The sequence below is a fragment of the Chelon labrosus genome, assembly GCF_963514085.1.
Source record: "Chelon labrosus genome assembly, chromosome: 14".
NCBI classification, from domain to species: domain Eukaryota; kingdom Metazoa; phylum Chordata; class Actinopteri; order Mugiliformes; family Mugilidae; genus Chelon; species Chelon labrosus.
Genome location: NC_140347.1, coordinates 13602354 through 13616569, shown reverse-complemented (window position 1 = coordinate 13616569; position 14216 = coordinate 13602354). Strand labels below are relative to the sequence as shown.

At 45.1% G+C, this 14216-nt stretch overlaps 1 protein-coding gene across 1 annotated transcript in view; it reads left to right on the top strand.

Moving 5' to 3' along the window:
* syne1a (spectrin repeat containing, nuclear envelope 1a) overlaps nucleotides 1–14216 on the top strand; it is a 109754-nt gene that overhangs the window by 92506 nt on the left and 3032 nt on the right. The window contains exons 127-146 of the mRNA XM_084560081.1: nucleotides 416–541; nucleotides 1507–1662; nucleotides 2304–2462; nucleotides 2726–2892; nucleotides 5255–5417; nucleotides 5955–6142; nucleotides 6700–6850; nucleotides 7612–7794; nucleotides 7882–8019; nucleotides 8126–8317; nucleotides 8398–8716; nucleotides 10167–10235; nucleotides 10616–10749; nucleotides 10935–11061; nucleotides 11180–11391; nucleotides 11841–12047; nucleotides 12741–12869; nucleotides 12965–13231; nucleotides 13318–13407; nucleotides 13944–14002. Of these exons, the coding sequence (XP_084416207.1) occupies nucleotides 416–541; nucleotides 1507–1662; nucleotides 2304–2462; nucleotides 2726–2892; nucleotides 5255–5417; nucleotides 5955–6142; nucleotides 6700–6850; nucleotides 7612–7794; nucleotides 7882–8019; nucleotides 8126–8317; nucleotides 8398–8716; nucleotides 10167–10235; nucleotides 10616–10749; nucleotides 10935–11061; nucleotides 11180–11391; nucleotides 11841–12047; nucleotides 12741–12869; nucleotides 12965–13231; nucleotides 13318–13407; nucleotides 13944–14002 (3236 nt within the window). The remainder of the gene's footprint in view (nucleotides 1–415; nucleotides 542–1506; nucleotides 1663–2303; nucleotides 2463–2725; nucleotides 2893–5254; nucleotides 5418–5954; nucleotides 6143–6699; nucleotides 6851–7611; nucleotides 7795–7881; nucleotides 8020–8125; nucleotides 8318–8397; nucleotides 8717–10166; nucleotides 10236–10615; nucleotides 10750–10934; nucleotides 11062–11179; nucleotides 11392–11840; nucleotides 12048–12740; nucleotides 12870–12964; nucleotides 13232–13317; nucleotides 13408–13943; nucleotides 14003–14216) is intronic.

The following is a 14216-nucleotide window of genomic DNA, read 5'->3' as shown; positions in this document are numbered from 1 at the left end:
TGGGTATTCTCACCACAGCCATTGCTTCAAGTGGTCTAATTTGCCACATCACTTATACCAAATATTACCATGTTTTATCCTGAACTGTGCTGTTGTTCAGACTCTAAAAATAGCTTTAATCTAAGCAGAACCTCCCTCTTCTGTTATGCCGCTCTATTAATTCTCTTCTCGGGCGGTTGGATTTGTGCTGCGTCACTCTTTCTCACGGTGCGGCTTGATTCAGAGATGACTGAGCCATCTGTGGCATAATAAGTGATGTGGTCTGACTTCCGCCTTGTGCAAGTGTGCCACTTATATGATTGCGTATTCTGCTGCTCACTGATGCCACTGCAGGAAGAATTTATATAATCTGCAGCCTCTGTGTGAAGTCTGTGTGTTTTCTGCTCTAATTCTTATTGTGTGTGTGTTTGCGTAGAACTGGGAGCGATGTGAGAAGGGCATAGATGTGTCGCTGGAGAAGCTGAGGGCCTTCAAGAGGAAGCTGTCTGTGTCGCTGCCTGACCACCATGAAGAGCTACACTCAGAGCAAATCAGATGCAAGGTGAGAAGAATACACGTGCACACACACACACACACACACACGGACTCAGACATGTCCTCCCACTCCCTCTATAATCTGTGTGCAGGGACAAACAGATAAATCTGACTAGTGGCAAAAAAATAGATCTTTTATCTATATCTCTAGCAGCTGTCCCATTGTCTGTCCTTGAACATTCTTCTAATAAAAAAGGAGCTTGTGGGAACTGTTAATATCGCTCAGGAGAAGTGATGCAAAAATACAAATTATGATCACTTCCAGTTCTTGTTAACCACCGGACACGGTGTGCAGTCATGTTTCATGCATGACACGTCCTCAGCTCCTCAGGGAGGAGGAGGAGGGGGGAGACGCGAGAGTCGCTGCACAGAGAGCTAGCATCAGCTGAGGAGAGAGGGGGTTGGTAGAGAGAGAAAGAGAGAGGGTGCATGCGCATGAGAGAGAGAGAAATAGAGAAAGAGAGAGAGAGAGCATCCCTCTGTGCCGTGGGGGTGTATGTATATGTGTGTGTGTGCATGTGTGTGCTTCCTTGTGTGTGTGTGTGTGTGTGTTGCGTAATGGAGACATTCTCCGGGTCCACAAATGATTACACCACAGCAAAAGCCGTCACAGTGACGGAGGAGGAGGAGGAGTAGGAGATGCAAGGTTGGTAGGCTGCTGTTACCTTATCCTGACTTCAGCGTTGGATGCAGCTGCTTTTTTCACTGAATGTGATTTGTTGCTGTTATTTTTACGGCTGTTTCAACACTGAATTCTTGCGTTTAGCCGGAATATGTTTTGCAAGATGCTGTGCCGTAACCTTTTTTGGTCAGTTTTCTCCAGCTGAGCTTTCGGTAGACCTGCTGTTTTCGGTTTCCTTGCTCTCTCTCTCTCTCTCTCTCTCTGTGACTGTTGTTGCCTCTGGATGTGCCGTTTCCTCTCTTTGCGTTTGTTCTCATCATTTGTACCTCCCGGCCTTGTCATGGATGCAGGAGCTGGAGAGCAGCGTGGAGGGCTGGACCGATGACCTTACTTCCTTGTTCCTGCTGAGGGACTCCTTGGAGGGCGTGGTCAGCGCAGATGACATCACAGTCCTACAGGAACGCCTCCAGCTGCTGCAGCGCCAGTGGGAGGAGGTCTGCCATCAGGTAGATACACACAATGTTCATGCTTGTCACCACCTTTTACCCTGTAGGTGCTCAAAATGCTTCCTGCGTACAATATTAGATGTATTTATTATTCTATCTCTTCATTCTCTTGGATTTAAATTGTTCTTTTCTCTCCTTTGCATTCCACATTTAGTATGAGGCATCCACAATAGATATGAAACAAGAGCAATCTTATGTGTGTTAAAAAAATAAATAAATAAAATCTTGGCCGGTATTCTTATCCGACTTTACTGGAGACAGACAGCGCTAACAGCTGAGGTGCGTTTGACAGAGTGAGAGTTCAGCTGTGGTTGACTTTCCATTTTCACGGCCAACACTTAGAGCGTCACAGGACCGACAGTGTTATTGTGAGCTTTGTGTGACTGTGACGGGGTGTTTGGGTAAGCTTCAGAGAGGATTTGAAGAATTAATAGTGCTTTGATACTGTGGGGTTGCTGCACCAGTAGGTTTTTGTTGTTAAGCTTTGCCCGATTTTAGAATAATCTGCTCTGTTATGTTGCCCTTAGTTTATCTTCTGCCAATTATATCCTGTCTCTTTTCTTTTTATATCAATTGCCTACAATTTTCCTTTTTTTATAAAGTCTCTAAAGACGAGGGGTCTTCTCTCTTTGTCCCGTTAGCTTTCCCTGCGCCGGCAGCAGGTGAACGAGAAGTTGAATGAGTGGGCCGTGTTCAATGAGAAGAACAAGGAGCTGTGTGAATGGCTCACGCAGATGGAGAGCAAAGTCTCTCAGAATGGGGACATCAGCATTGAAGAGATGATTGAGAAGCTCCGCAAGGTAATTTAAACGCACAGTCTGAATAAAAAGATATATGAATGTGTGCATCAAGGCACTGTGTTCATTAGTATCTACAAAAAAGAGTTGACACAAGTCGACAAGTTGAGTCCAGATTGTTATGGCTTAAAACAGAACTACAGTTCAGAACTGCATTCAGTGCGTTGGTCTGGAAATATCTGGTCTGAACTAACGTGTACTACTAAACTACAGCGCTGATGCACTGACACCTCCGTGTGTTAATCCGTTTGGCGTTTCTCCACCAGGACTATCAAGAGGAGATCAGCGTAGCTCAAGAGAACAAACAGCAGCTGCAGGTCATGGGTGAGCGCCTGGCTAAGGCCAGCCAGGACAGCAAGGCAGCAGAGATCCAGCACAAACTCAGCAAAGTCAGCGAGCGCTGGCAACACCTACTGGACCTTATTGCAGCCAGGTGAGTGTGGAAAACTCACTCACAAAGTGTTTGTGTGATGCCTCTACGGCCGGATGAAACTTAAAGAAGGCTGGGCACAAATATCAAATATCAGGGTCATATTGTGTCATATTGTGTGGTTGACCTGCTTATAAAATGCTGGCACCTTGTGTTGTCTTTATTTTCTCATTGGCCAGTAAACCCGTTAGTCTGGGTGTTTTGCAATTGACCCCTTCCTCTGTGTATCATCCATCCTATTAGTCTTGGATCGGCTCCATATTCAAGGGGATTTCATTTTCCCATATTGCTGCTGAAGAATTTCCTGAGTTCCTCGCCTTTGTCAGTTCAACTGCAAACCTTGCAAAGAGAGATCTCATTCCTCTTGCTTCATCGTCCTCATTTTTTTGGATGCATCTTGTAGATTTAGTCAATCTTCGACTCCCTGAGTTAAAAAAATACCTCCGTTTTTGAGGATTAAGATGGAAATATGGCAAAGATAAACTGCTCTTTTCACTTGTTGTGAATAGAAAGCGACCTGACCCAAACTTTGACTCTGCCAGACAATCCCCCCCACCTCAGCTGACTTCCGGCTGTTGCCCTCAGGGACTGTACTGGAGGAGGGACCGTGTGTGACTTCATTTAAACAGCTGCACTATCCTTTTGTCTTCTCACAGTGAGCCGAACACCTCACAGTTTGCGGTTTCCTTTTGCATTTTTGTCTTCTGGACCTATCCGTGGTCTTTGGATGTTTCAAATAGAAACAAGGATTATCATGCTTTATTGGAAATCTTTTCCTCTCGCTGTGCACTGTCCTCTGAAATGTACTGTCATGCATGGATCGTACAGCCTCTGTTTCTGTTCACACTCCCTCCGTGTGTATTCGGTGTCTGATATTCCAGCACGGTCCTGCTCTGAAGCACATGCCTCTGACTGTAAGTCTCCTTTTAGAAACAGCAGCACTTGTCACTCAGGCATTCACACTCTCACACACACACACACACATGCCTGTTGGGGGTTCTCTTTTTTAACCTTGGAGAGCAACAGTTGATAAGTCACAGTTGTGCCACCCCACCACTACTTCCATGCCCTCCCCCTCCGTGCAGACAGAGTTTAGAGAAAGTCCCATGTGGAGCTCGCAGACGAAACAGAGGAGTGTTTGGATCGACACGCTAGCGCTTCCCGACGTTAACGCCGTCTCTGGGAATTCCGCACCCCATGGTTTTGGATTTAGGGACGGATAATATGGCAGGATGCTCGAGCGAGGAGGATCTGCCGGACTGCGACTGCGATGTCAACAGGCAGGATGATCTTGAGAATTGCTGTTTTTTTTAAGACGGTGCTGTAGACAATAAGGATTCACGGTCTACTAGATGTTCTATAGAGAACATGTCTTACAGTAGTCTGTGTTGTTGTGCCCGAGTACGGCAGGATCAGACCGGTTTTCAGTGTTTTTATGCTGTACGTGCACTTTTAGTTTTGTGTTATTTTAGCTTCATGATTAAAAATAATTCTTGTTTTGAGAAGTTCATACTCCCAGCACTGTCTGGATGTTATACAATACAATACAGCTAAGACCAAATGCAGTGCGTCCTGTGCAACATTTTGCAACAAACATATGTTTTCAAATTTTATTTTCCAAGTACATTCATGAAGCTGCACTAGATATTCAGTAGCTTGATGTAAACAAAGAAGCTACTGAATAGTTTAATCCACTGTGATTTATCTAACATCAGGTTTAGGAATTTTGATTTGTATCTGACACCATGCAGCACTTAATGCACAGCTCATTACAGCTGCAGCTCATAAACGCCTTTCCTTGGAATGTACTTGAATAACGCCGATTACATGAGGTGGAGGAAACCTGCTAAATCTGTCTATTTTAGAAGATTTAGGTTGTTTATGCAGTAAAGAACGGCTGAGACCTTAATTCTGACAATGTCGTTTTGGTGAGGGTGTGAGAGTTGCATTGCTTTGCAGGGTGAGGTGCTGAATGTCACACTTGCTGGATGACCTGTTATTAGAGCTGGATGTAGGGTGATATGATTTACATTTTATGGATTGTCAGTGGTCGGTGTTTGGAAATATCTTCCGCTTGCCAGTTGTTGTGAGGGGTTCACATAAGGTTTCAGCACTTCCTGACAAAAATATCCCCTCAAGTTTTACTTTCCCGGTCTTTTAAGCCGAGTGCAGCATCATCAAAACTAATTTTCATGTTTAAAATATGGACGGGATCAAGGATCACTGTCACAACCAGATCCACGTCCCTGATCAGTTGTTTCCATAATAAAAACAGATTGTAGTTACAAGCTGTTAATGTTTTTATCTTGCATTGACTCTGACTTCCTCTCTGACTTAATTTCTGCTTTAATTAATTTCCTTCTAGGGTGAAGAAGTTGAGGGAGACCCTGGTGGCGGTGCAGCAGTTAGATAAAAACATGAGCAGCCTGCGTTCTTGGCTGGCTCACATCGAGACCGAGCTGTCCAGGCCCATCGTCTACGACACCTGTGACGACCAGGAGATTCAGAGGAAACTCAACCAGCAGCAGGCAAGGAACCACACACACACACTCAGTCCAGGGCTTCACGTGGAGTTTATTGATGAGTTTATACGTCATTTTACATCATCTTCTTCTATATTTCTTGCACATTTTACTTGCACCTTCGCAAACACAAAAATGTAGTTTTCTGTAAAGACTAAAATATAGCAGAACAATATGACTCAAGCTGAGCTGGAGGAAAATGTGTGACACTTAAGCACATGAGGAAATCACGGCATGACTAATGCGCGCATCTGTAGCTGTTTGGCTGAAGCCGGTTCACTGGAGGTATCATTAGACGTGTTGCTGCCAAGACGCTGCTCTAAATGTGGACTGGATTCTGGGACCCCACTGACCTCCTTTCCTCTGCAGCGCTGCAGAGTTAGCTTACTCATGGGTTTACTGTAGCAGGGGGACTGTGATCTGTGTGTACAGTTATTCAAAAGAAAAATACAAGGAGACCAGGAGACATAAAGCAACAATCAGAGAAATGCAAACTGCCGCACACGCACAACGTTAAAGTATTATTCTGGATGTTTTTTTCAGGAGCTGCAGAGGGACATAGAGAAACACAGCACAGGCGTGGCGTCAGTGCTGAACCTGTGTGAAGTCCTGCTACATGACTGTGATGCCTGCTCTACAGAGACGGAGTGTGACTCCATCCAGCAGGCCACCAGAGGCCTGGACAGGCGCTGGAGGAACATCTGCGCCATGTCCATGGAAAGGAGGCTCAAGTCAGTGTCTAATCTACTGTTTTTGCATTTTTGCGAACTTCCAGAGATGAATCATTAGTCGCAAAATTCAAAACAAACACGCTGATATTGATTTTTCTGCTGAGAGATGACCGGCTAAATGTACTCTCAACCAAACGAGACGATCTTCTAAAGCAGGGGTGCTCAGTACATCGATCGCAGTCGACCGGTAGATCATGAAAATGTTTTAGATGTTAGTTGCACCTATAAAAGAAACAGCACGACAATTGTTCATCTTCAGTTCAGCAGCACACATCCACAGCCATGCACAACTTCAACAACAACAACTCAAGACTACTATCTCTCTTAAAGGGACAGTGCTATTTTTCTAAAGGTTAGGGTAGGGTACACATATATATTTTAAATGTAGGTAGATCACTTTGACTTGGTTATTTTAAAAGTAGCTCGCAAGCCAAAAGAGCTTGGGCACCCCTGTTCTAAAGTATTACTACTGTTACAGATGACAGTAATGCAACCATGTGTGTATGTTATATAGTATGGATTACTTCCCTCACACTGTGTCTTTTTTTACTTTGCAGGATTGAGGAGACGTGGAGGTTGTGGCAGAAGTTTCTGGATGATTACTCCAGGTTTGAGGACTGGCTAAAGACCTCAGAAAAAACAGCAGCTCTCCCCAACTCCTCTGGAGTTCTCTACACCGTCGCTAAAGAGGAGCTCAAGAAGTTTGAGGTGTGTCTGTTCAGCATTTCCTGCCGCACAGTAGCAAAAGTAAAAGTCAGGTGGAGTTTAAACAAGTTTAAATATATACACAGTTTTGAATGTGATGTCACATCACATATAGGAAGTTGTTTCCTCTCAAACATATATAAAAAACTCCTTTAACTACAAAGCAAATCTAGACAGAGACAGTCGCTCCAGAGTGTCATGTTACTGAAACTCGTTCTCGCTGGTCCTCTCAGCTGCTGCAGTCCATCACTCTGCACGTGCACATTCCTGCTGGATGACTGTCTGGCCTTGGGCCATCGCCATCCGCCTTGCTTGAGCCTGACCACAATTCATTTTTGATAAACAGTGACTATACAGTGTTTGGAATCAATCTTAAAGATTAAGGTAGCCTCGTATTAAGTTACTGCTAACTCTATAAACAAGTATCTGAGTCATGTGACTGCAGAATGCAAAATCACCATCAGACGGCTGCAGCTTCACAGACTCATGCTTCATAAAATCAGATCAGTTGCTGACTGAATGATAGAAAAAGGAGAGTTATATCCTTATTTTGCAATTAAAGTGGCAAGAGCTTGTTTCACCACCAGTAACTACGACATGCAGCCAAATCAAACAGGAATCAAATGTTTGACTTTGCCATTTTAAAGTTTAAAATCAAATGATGCTGATCTTTCAGGATTAAATCTTTAGCTGAAATCCACCTTGGTATATTTTTGTGGATTCTGTCATTTTAATACGTTTTGTTGTGTTGTTTTTTGTCAAAGGCCTTCCAGCGTCAGGTGCAGGAATTCCTGACCCAGCTGGAGCTCATCAATAAACAGTACCGTCGCCTGGCCCGGGAGAACCGCACCGACTCCTCCTGCCGTCTCAGAGAAATGGTGCATGATGGGAACAAGCGCTGGGACAACCTGCAGAAGAGGGTGGCCGCCATCCTACGCAGACTCAAGGTAGCTTGGTTGGTTCACCACTTTACCCGAGTCACGCTGATTTTGTTATTTTGAAATTAAGCATGATTGTTTGCCTGCGTTCTTCAGCACTTCATCACCCAGAGGGAGGAGTTTGAGACGGCACGAGACAGCATCCTGGTGTGGCTGACTGAGATGGACCTCCAGCTCACCAACATAGAGCACTTCTCTGAGTGTGACGTTCAGGCTAAGATAAAACAGCTCAAGGTAATTTTGAATACTGTGATTGGGCACGAAAGTTTTGACATGCCCCTTTCGCCTTGTCTCTGCCATGATGGGAAGACACTGTTATTTTATTGTGAACTGTGTGCAGGCGTTCCAGCACGAGATCTGTCTGAACACGGTGAAGATCGAGACAGTGTTCAGGCAGAGTGGAGCTCTGATCGAGAAGAGCGAACCTCTGGACGCAGCCGTCATCGAGGAGGAGCTGGAGGAGCTGCAGAGATACTGTCAGGAGGTCTTCGGACGGGTGGACAGATACTACAAGAAACTCACACGACTGCCTGTGAGTAAAGATGCACACTGACCAGACGCCTCGGCTCCTGTTTGTTCGTTTTCTGCTAACATCTTCTCATTCTCTCCCAGCTGGTAGACGATGAGCTCGACGGTTCAGACAGAGAGCTGGACATGGAGGAAGGTGGCGACCTCTCCGAGCTGCAGTGGGGCGACTCATCTTTGCCCCGGACGTCCAGCCGACCGGCCTCGGGCACGGCAGCGCTCATCCGGGCTGACCGCTCGGGCCGCGACACCCCGGCCAGCGTGGACTCCATCCCGTTGGAGTGGGACCACGACTACGACCTGAGCAGAGGTCTGGACAGTCCGGCGGGACGAGCCAATGGGGAAAGGAGCCGAGGGCCAGAGGACGAGGATGAGTATCTGAGGACGGCTACCACGGGGCTGACAGGTCAGTCGTGACTTTACAGATGGTTGATGATTTCGCTGATGGACATGTCTGTGTGGTCTAGTTTACTAAAACCAAAACTAAAACAAAGGACTTGTTTGAGGGATATTTGCTGATTTATTAGGGGCTCTGTAACAGTTTATAATTCCCTAGTGTCTGGAAAGAACTGTGTAATTTGATTCTTATTTCTGGGGACCGAGTGATTAAATGCATCCTCACAGTGTCTTGCTCACTGGTCCCTTGCGATCAAATTTCTCAGGAGAGTGAATTTGATAAATTTCCTGTGTACGGAAATTTATCAGTAGGCAAGAACACAATTCAACAGTTTCCAGTAACTGATGAGTGTTGAATTAATATTTATGTAGGTTTAAAATTAGTTATATCCGGGGATCTTCCATGGACAAATCTTAGCAGTGTTATCTTTGAGATGGAATCAGTCATACCTAAAAGTTAGACACTTTAAATTTAAATAGTTGACCCAACCTTTATTAAATTATTATAATGTAATTGCTGTGTTATTTTGATATACAAATGATTAAAAAAGGAAACTCTCAGAAGGCAAAATGTTCAGTCTACCTCTAGAAAATTTTGAAATCACAAGTTATTTAACGTATTGTGTGTAATTTAACTTTGATTTATATAGAATTGGTGCCATTTAGTCTCAGTGTCCCACATTTTGAAACAATAAACACAACATCACTCTGTGTTAAAGGAGAATTACCGTTTTTTTTACACCCTGGACCTTATTTCTGGCATAAAATACAATCGTTTACTCACCCATATAACTTTTGTGTAATTTGGAGTCGTTCAGACGATATTTAGATCAGCGTATATCCACATATTTATTGTGCATAGTGCTGTCTGTGATGTGTGTGTGTTGCTTGTATGTCTTTATGCCACTGTCAAAGACAATTTTCCATTTTATGTAAGTTTTATGGACATTAAAGAAGTCTAAGTCTAAGTCTATAGTGGGAGTGAATGGGGCACCGAAACGCAGCCTCTAAATAACGCATTATCTGCCGCCAAACTCGTTCATTTCACCAATATTTTGTTATGATACACTAGTGCTATTCCCTGTTGAGTCCAGAGTTTAGATAATGCGTTATTTAGAGGCTGCGTTTCGGTGCCCCATTCACTCCCACTATATGGATATACGCGGCGCTCCACTGGATCTATATATCGTCTGAACAATTCCAAACCACACCAAAGTTATATGGGTGAGTAAACGATCGTATTTTATGCCAGAAATAAGGTCCAGGTTGTAAAAAACGGTAACTACCCTTTAATGTGAAAAAGTGAAAGATTGTACCCATAGACGTCCATGGAAATAAGAGCAGAAATACACAAAAAATAAAATAAGAGCTCTGAGATAAACATTAAAACCTGCAATGGTGCCAAATCCTTATACATGACATCATAATAAGTAGTACATGCTGTATGTCTCTCTTCCCAGATGTAGTTATCCCAGAGAGCCCAGAGGCCTATATAAAACTGACTGAGAACACATTGAAATCGTCCTCTGGTAGGAAACAACAGCATGAGTCAGAAGAGCATGCCATCAACTAAATCACGCTTTATATTTTTTTTAACAGAAGTTCAAGCTGCATTTGCCACCATCTAAAAAAAATCTTTGTATGTCTGCATGCAAAGATGACACCATCACTAAGTGCTGCTTTCGACCCATTACTTCATTATTTAGTTTTCTCTCTCATTCATGTCACATCTAATATCATTCATGCGTGATCTCTTGTGTTCTTGTCCGTGACGACTTGCCTTAATGTTGCATCTCAGACTAATGCATGCATCATTCTCCATCAACAGCATGCTAACGTTTTAAAAGTTTATTAATGAAAACCACACCCTCGTACTTCTTTTAAAACCAGCTTGGTGTTTTCTGTTTAGGTGAGCCGGGGCAGCTGGAGGCCAGTCTCAGACAGCTGGATCAGGCTTTGGATGCAGGACGGTATCACCTCCAGCAGAGAGAGGCCACCGCCAACCGCTCCAGCCCTGACACCGACTCCACATACATGGGCTATGTGAGTCCTCCTCATGTTTGTTAGCATCTTCACCCTTAAATCACAGGTTACATAGGTGATACGTGCACTGTCTTCTAGAAATTTAACATCCACTGGCATCTTAATAGCTGGTAACTTGGAAGATGTTTGGCTTGGACTGATTAGAAGCCATAAACCTACCATTCATATAAATGTTGTCTTCTCAGATGCGTCTGATGGGAGAGTGTCGCGGCAGCATAGATGCGGTGAAGAGAGCAGAAGGAGAGCTGACTGAAGACGAGGATGACAAGCCGGGACTCATCAACCCTACCAGCACAGACACCCAGAGCTCAGGTCAGTTACACACACACACACACACTCACACTGTGCAGTTCACCGTAAACACTCTGTAAGGGGCGTTACATGATTTCCCCTCCGCTCTCCGCCCTCCGCCCTCCGCCCCCTCCTCCAGGTGTGATCGAGCGCTGGGAGCTGATCCAGGCTCAGTCTCTGAGTGAGAAGCTCAAGCACAAGCAGAACCTGCAGCAGTGGCAGCAGCTGATCTCAGAGCTGCAGACCATGAGGGCCTGGCTGGGTCAGTCAGAGGCCGAGCTCAGCCAGCTGCGGGGGCTGAATCACAGCACCGACATACACACCATCCAGCAGAGGATCAAGAAGCTCAAGGTTTCTGTTCTGCATATTTCAGTCACTGTGTTGGAGCTGTAAAGATCGGATAAGAAATTATATGCTTGGCTTGTTTTTCCCTTCTGCGTCAGTCCAGCAAGTGTAAAGTCAAGGACTGTACATAAAGTACGACTTGTCTGCAGTAATTTGACCCCACTGTTACACTTTCACGCACTTAAACACACACGCACTCACGCCTTTGATGCATGGAAAGCTTTATGCAGGACATCTCTATTCTATAAATACTCTCTTCTGAAGATAAATAACCTACATATACTGTGTCCTGTCCACCACAGCCTCATGTGTCTGCACTCTCGCCTGTTGGCGCCTTATCTCTTCTCGGCTTCCTCTATCTAGTAGCACCATAAAGTCTGGCCTGTTATAAATAATCTCTCACCCCCCTCGTGTGTGGATGCCCTCATGAATAATAATTTATACCTCCCCTTCAGGAGCTGCAGAAGGGGATGGATGCCCACAAGTCAGAGGTCCTGTCCATAAACCTGAGCAGCGCGGACTTCCTCCAATCGGAGCCCGACTCTGAGGAGGCGTGGGAGCTGAGGGACGGGCTGAAGGAGATGAACTCCCGCTGGGATCGGCTCGGCGCCTCGCTGGAGGACTGGAGGGAAGAGCTGCAGAGGGCGCTGATGCAGTGTCAGGTGCTGAAAACACTCGCTCCGAGAAAAGTCTGCAGCGTAATGAGCGCTGTCTGCTTACTTTGGTTATTCTAAGCTGTAACAGGAACACTTCTTTGCATGCATCTGTATTTATCACACACGCTTTATGTAGAATCTTTATTGGAAATATTCAAGAAAGCAAATCTAAAAGGTCACACATATTTATAATAAAATGTGGTCGATTACCTTTGCATATACACATTTTCTGCACATTTTCATGACATTAATTAATAGCAGAGACACAGATGAACATTATTACATTATTATTGGAAACAGGATATTTGAAGTGGGGGGCTTTGGGTCCTATGGGTTGAGGGAAGGGGATACTTGATCAGTTTGAGATCTGGGGTGTTTAGAGGCTGCATCAACACCTTTTTAGCATCAACACCTGTTCCTAAACAGTTTTTTGGTGTGGCAGACCACAGTTAATTTAAATGGATGGTTCGGGTCTAAATACATCCACATGAACACCAGGACCAGTGGTTTCCCAGCAGAAAGTTATTGTATTGTAACAAGATGATTAATGTTTCAGTGCTGTGGCTGATGAAGATGTGAATCTTCAGCCTCCGAATACATCCACAGTCTTCTGTCTAGTGTAATTCCTCCCCAGACCGTAGCAGCAGACAGTCTGAGCTCATTATAAACCAAACTAATAAGACGTAACATGTTTTGCAGGAGTTCCACGAGATGAGCCACGGTCTGCTGCTGTGGCTGGAGAACATCGACCGCAGGAGGAACGAGGTGGTGCCCATCCCTCAAAGATCGAATCGTGACACGTTACGAGCTCATCACAAAACGCTCACGGTATGTCTCATTGATGCTGTTTTAGCCTTTTGTTTCATCGTGTAGAGCGCCACAGGGTGTGACTCCTTCGTCCGCTTTACCGTCCCCCCCTCCAGCAAATCAAGCGTGAGCTGCAGGACTCGCAGCAGAAAGTGTCTTCGCTTCAGGAGCTGTCGGCGCAGCTGCTGGTCAACACTAAACCTCAGACCCTGCTGCCGCTGCAGTCGCGGCCCTCGGAGCAGACGCAGGCTCAGGGCAGCGAGTGTCTGGAGGCCCAGGAGAAGGTGCACGTGATCTGGAACAGGCTGAGGCTCCTCCAGAGGGAGGTCAGCTCGGACCTGGAGGGGCTGGAGAGGAGACTGGAGGCCATGGACACGCAGCAGGTCAGACACCGAATGCACTCGCTTCTTCCTCTTTACCAGCAGCGTTTCATTCTCGATTTAAATGTTGTGTTTTGCTCTGTTTCCAGGATTGCCTACCGTTGCCTGCTGTCAAATTGGAAACCTGTGGATCGGCTGATCGTGGTTCAGAGGCGACCATCCAGAGCCGCAAACGATTGGTAATGTCATTCCTCATAATATCCAATAGGAGGGAACGTCATACTTCATTCATTTCCCCACCCGTGTAGATGCAGAGGTTTTTCCCTTTAGCTATTGCTCTGCTAACATGTACGATTTATTGTTGACCCCTCCCGCCTGCATTTATGAGATGTTTTTGCTGCCCCACATCATGTTGATCAGCCAAATATTACAAGAAAACCTGGCTTTTCTTTTCACTTTTTACCGTAATGACTTAATCAGTGTCAAATTTTTTAAGCACATGCAGGAATTTATAAGTTTTATTTGGTTTTCTGAGCTTAACTTTTCCGGATCCAGTCTCGAGAAGCCAGATTTCTTGGTCCTGACAGTCAACCACCGTCACTGATTACGTTGCTGCTTGTTGTTGGTTATTGATTGTTCTTCCTCTAGCGATGTTATGGCTCTCTCTCTCTCTTTATGTTATTTGTTTTTCATCTGAGGCTTTGTCTTTATTTGCCCTTGACTGAAACATTCTTTTCTTTCTTTTACCCTCCCCCCTGCTCATTACGTGGTACAGCCCCGAGCCAAAAGTAGTCAGGCCCACCCAGGACCCCATGAGAGCGGCCCGCGCCACAGGTACCTCTCTCCAGGACTCTAGAAACACGGGATGATGATGGAACCGAGGCTTACACCCTGCCTAGAAACTAGATTTACGTTCGAGCCAAAATCAGTAAATCACAATTAATCCAGATTTGGGATTTTGATTTGTAGTCTCTTTGATTGATCGCTTTAAAGCTTTAACCCGGTGTTCCATGATCCTCCCTCATTCTAGAGGCCGTGTTGTCAGCTC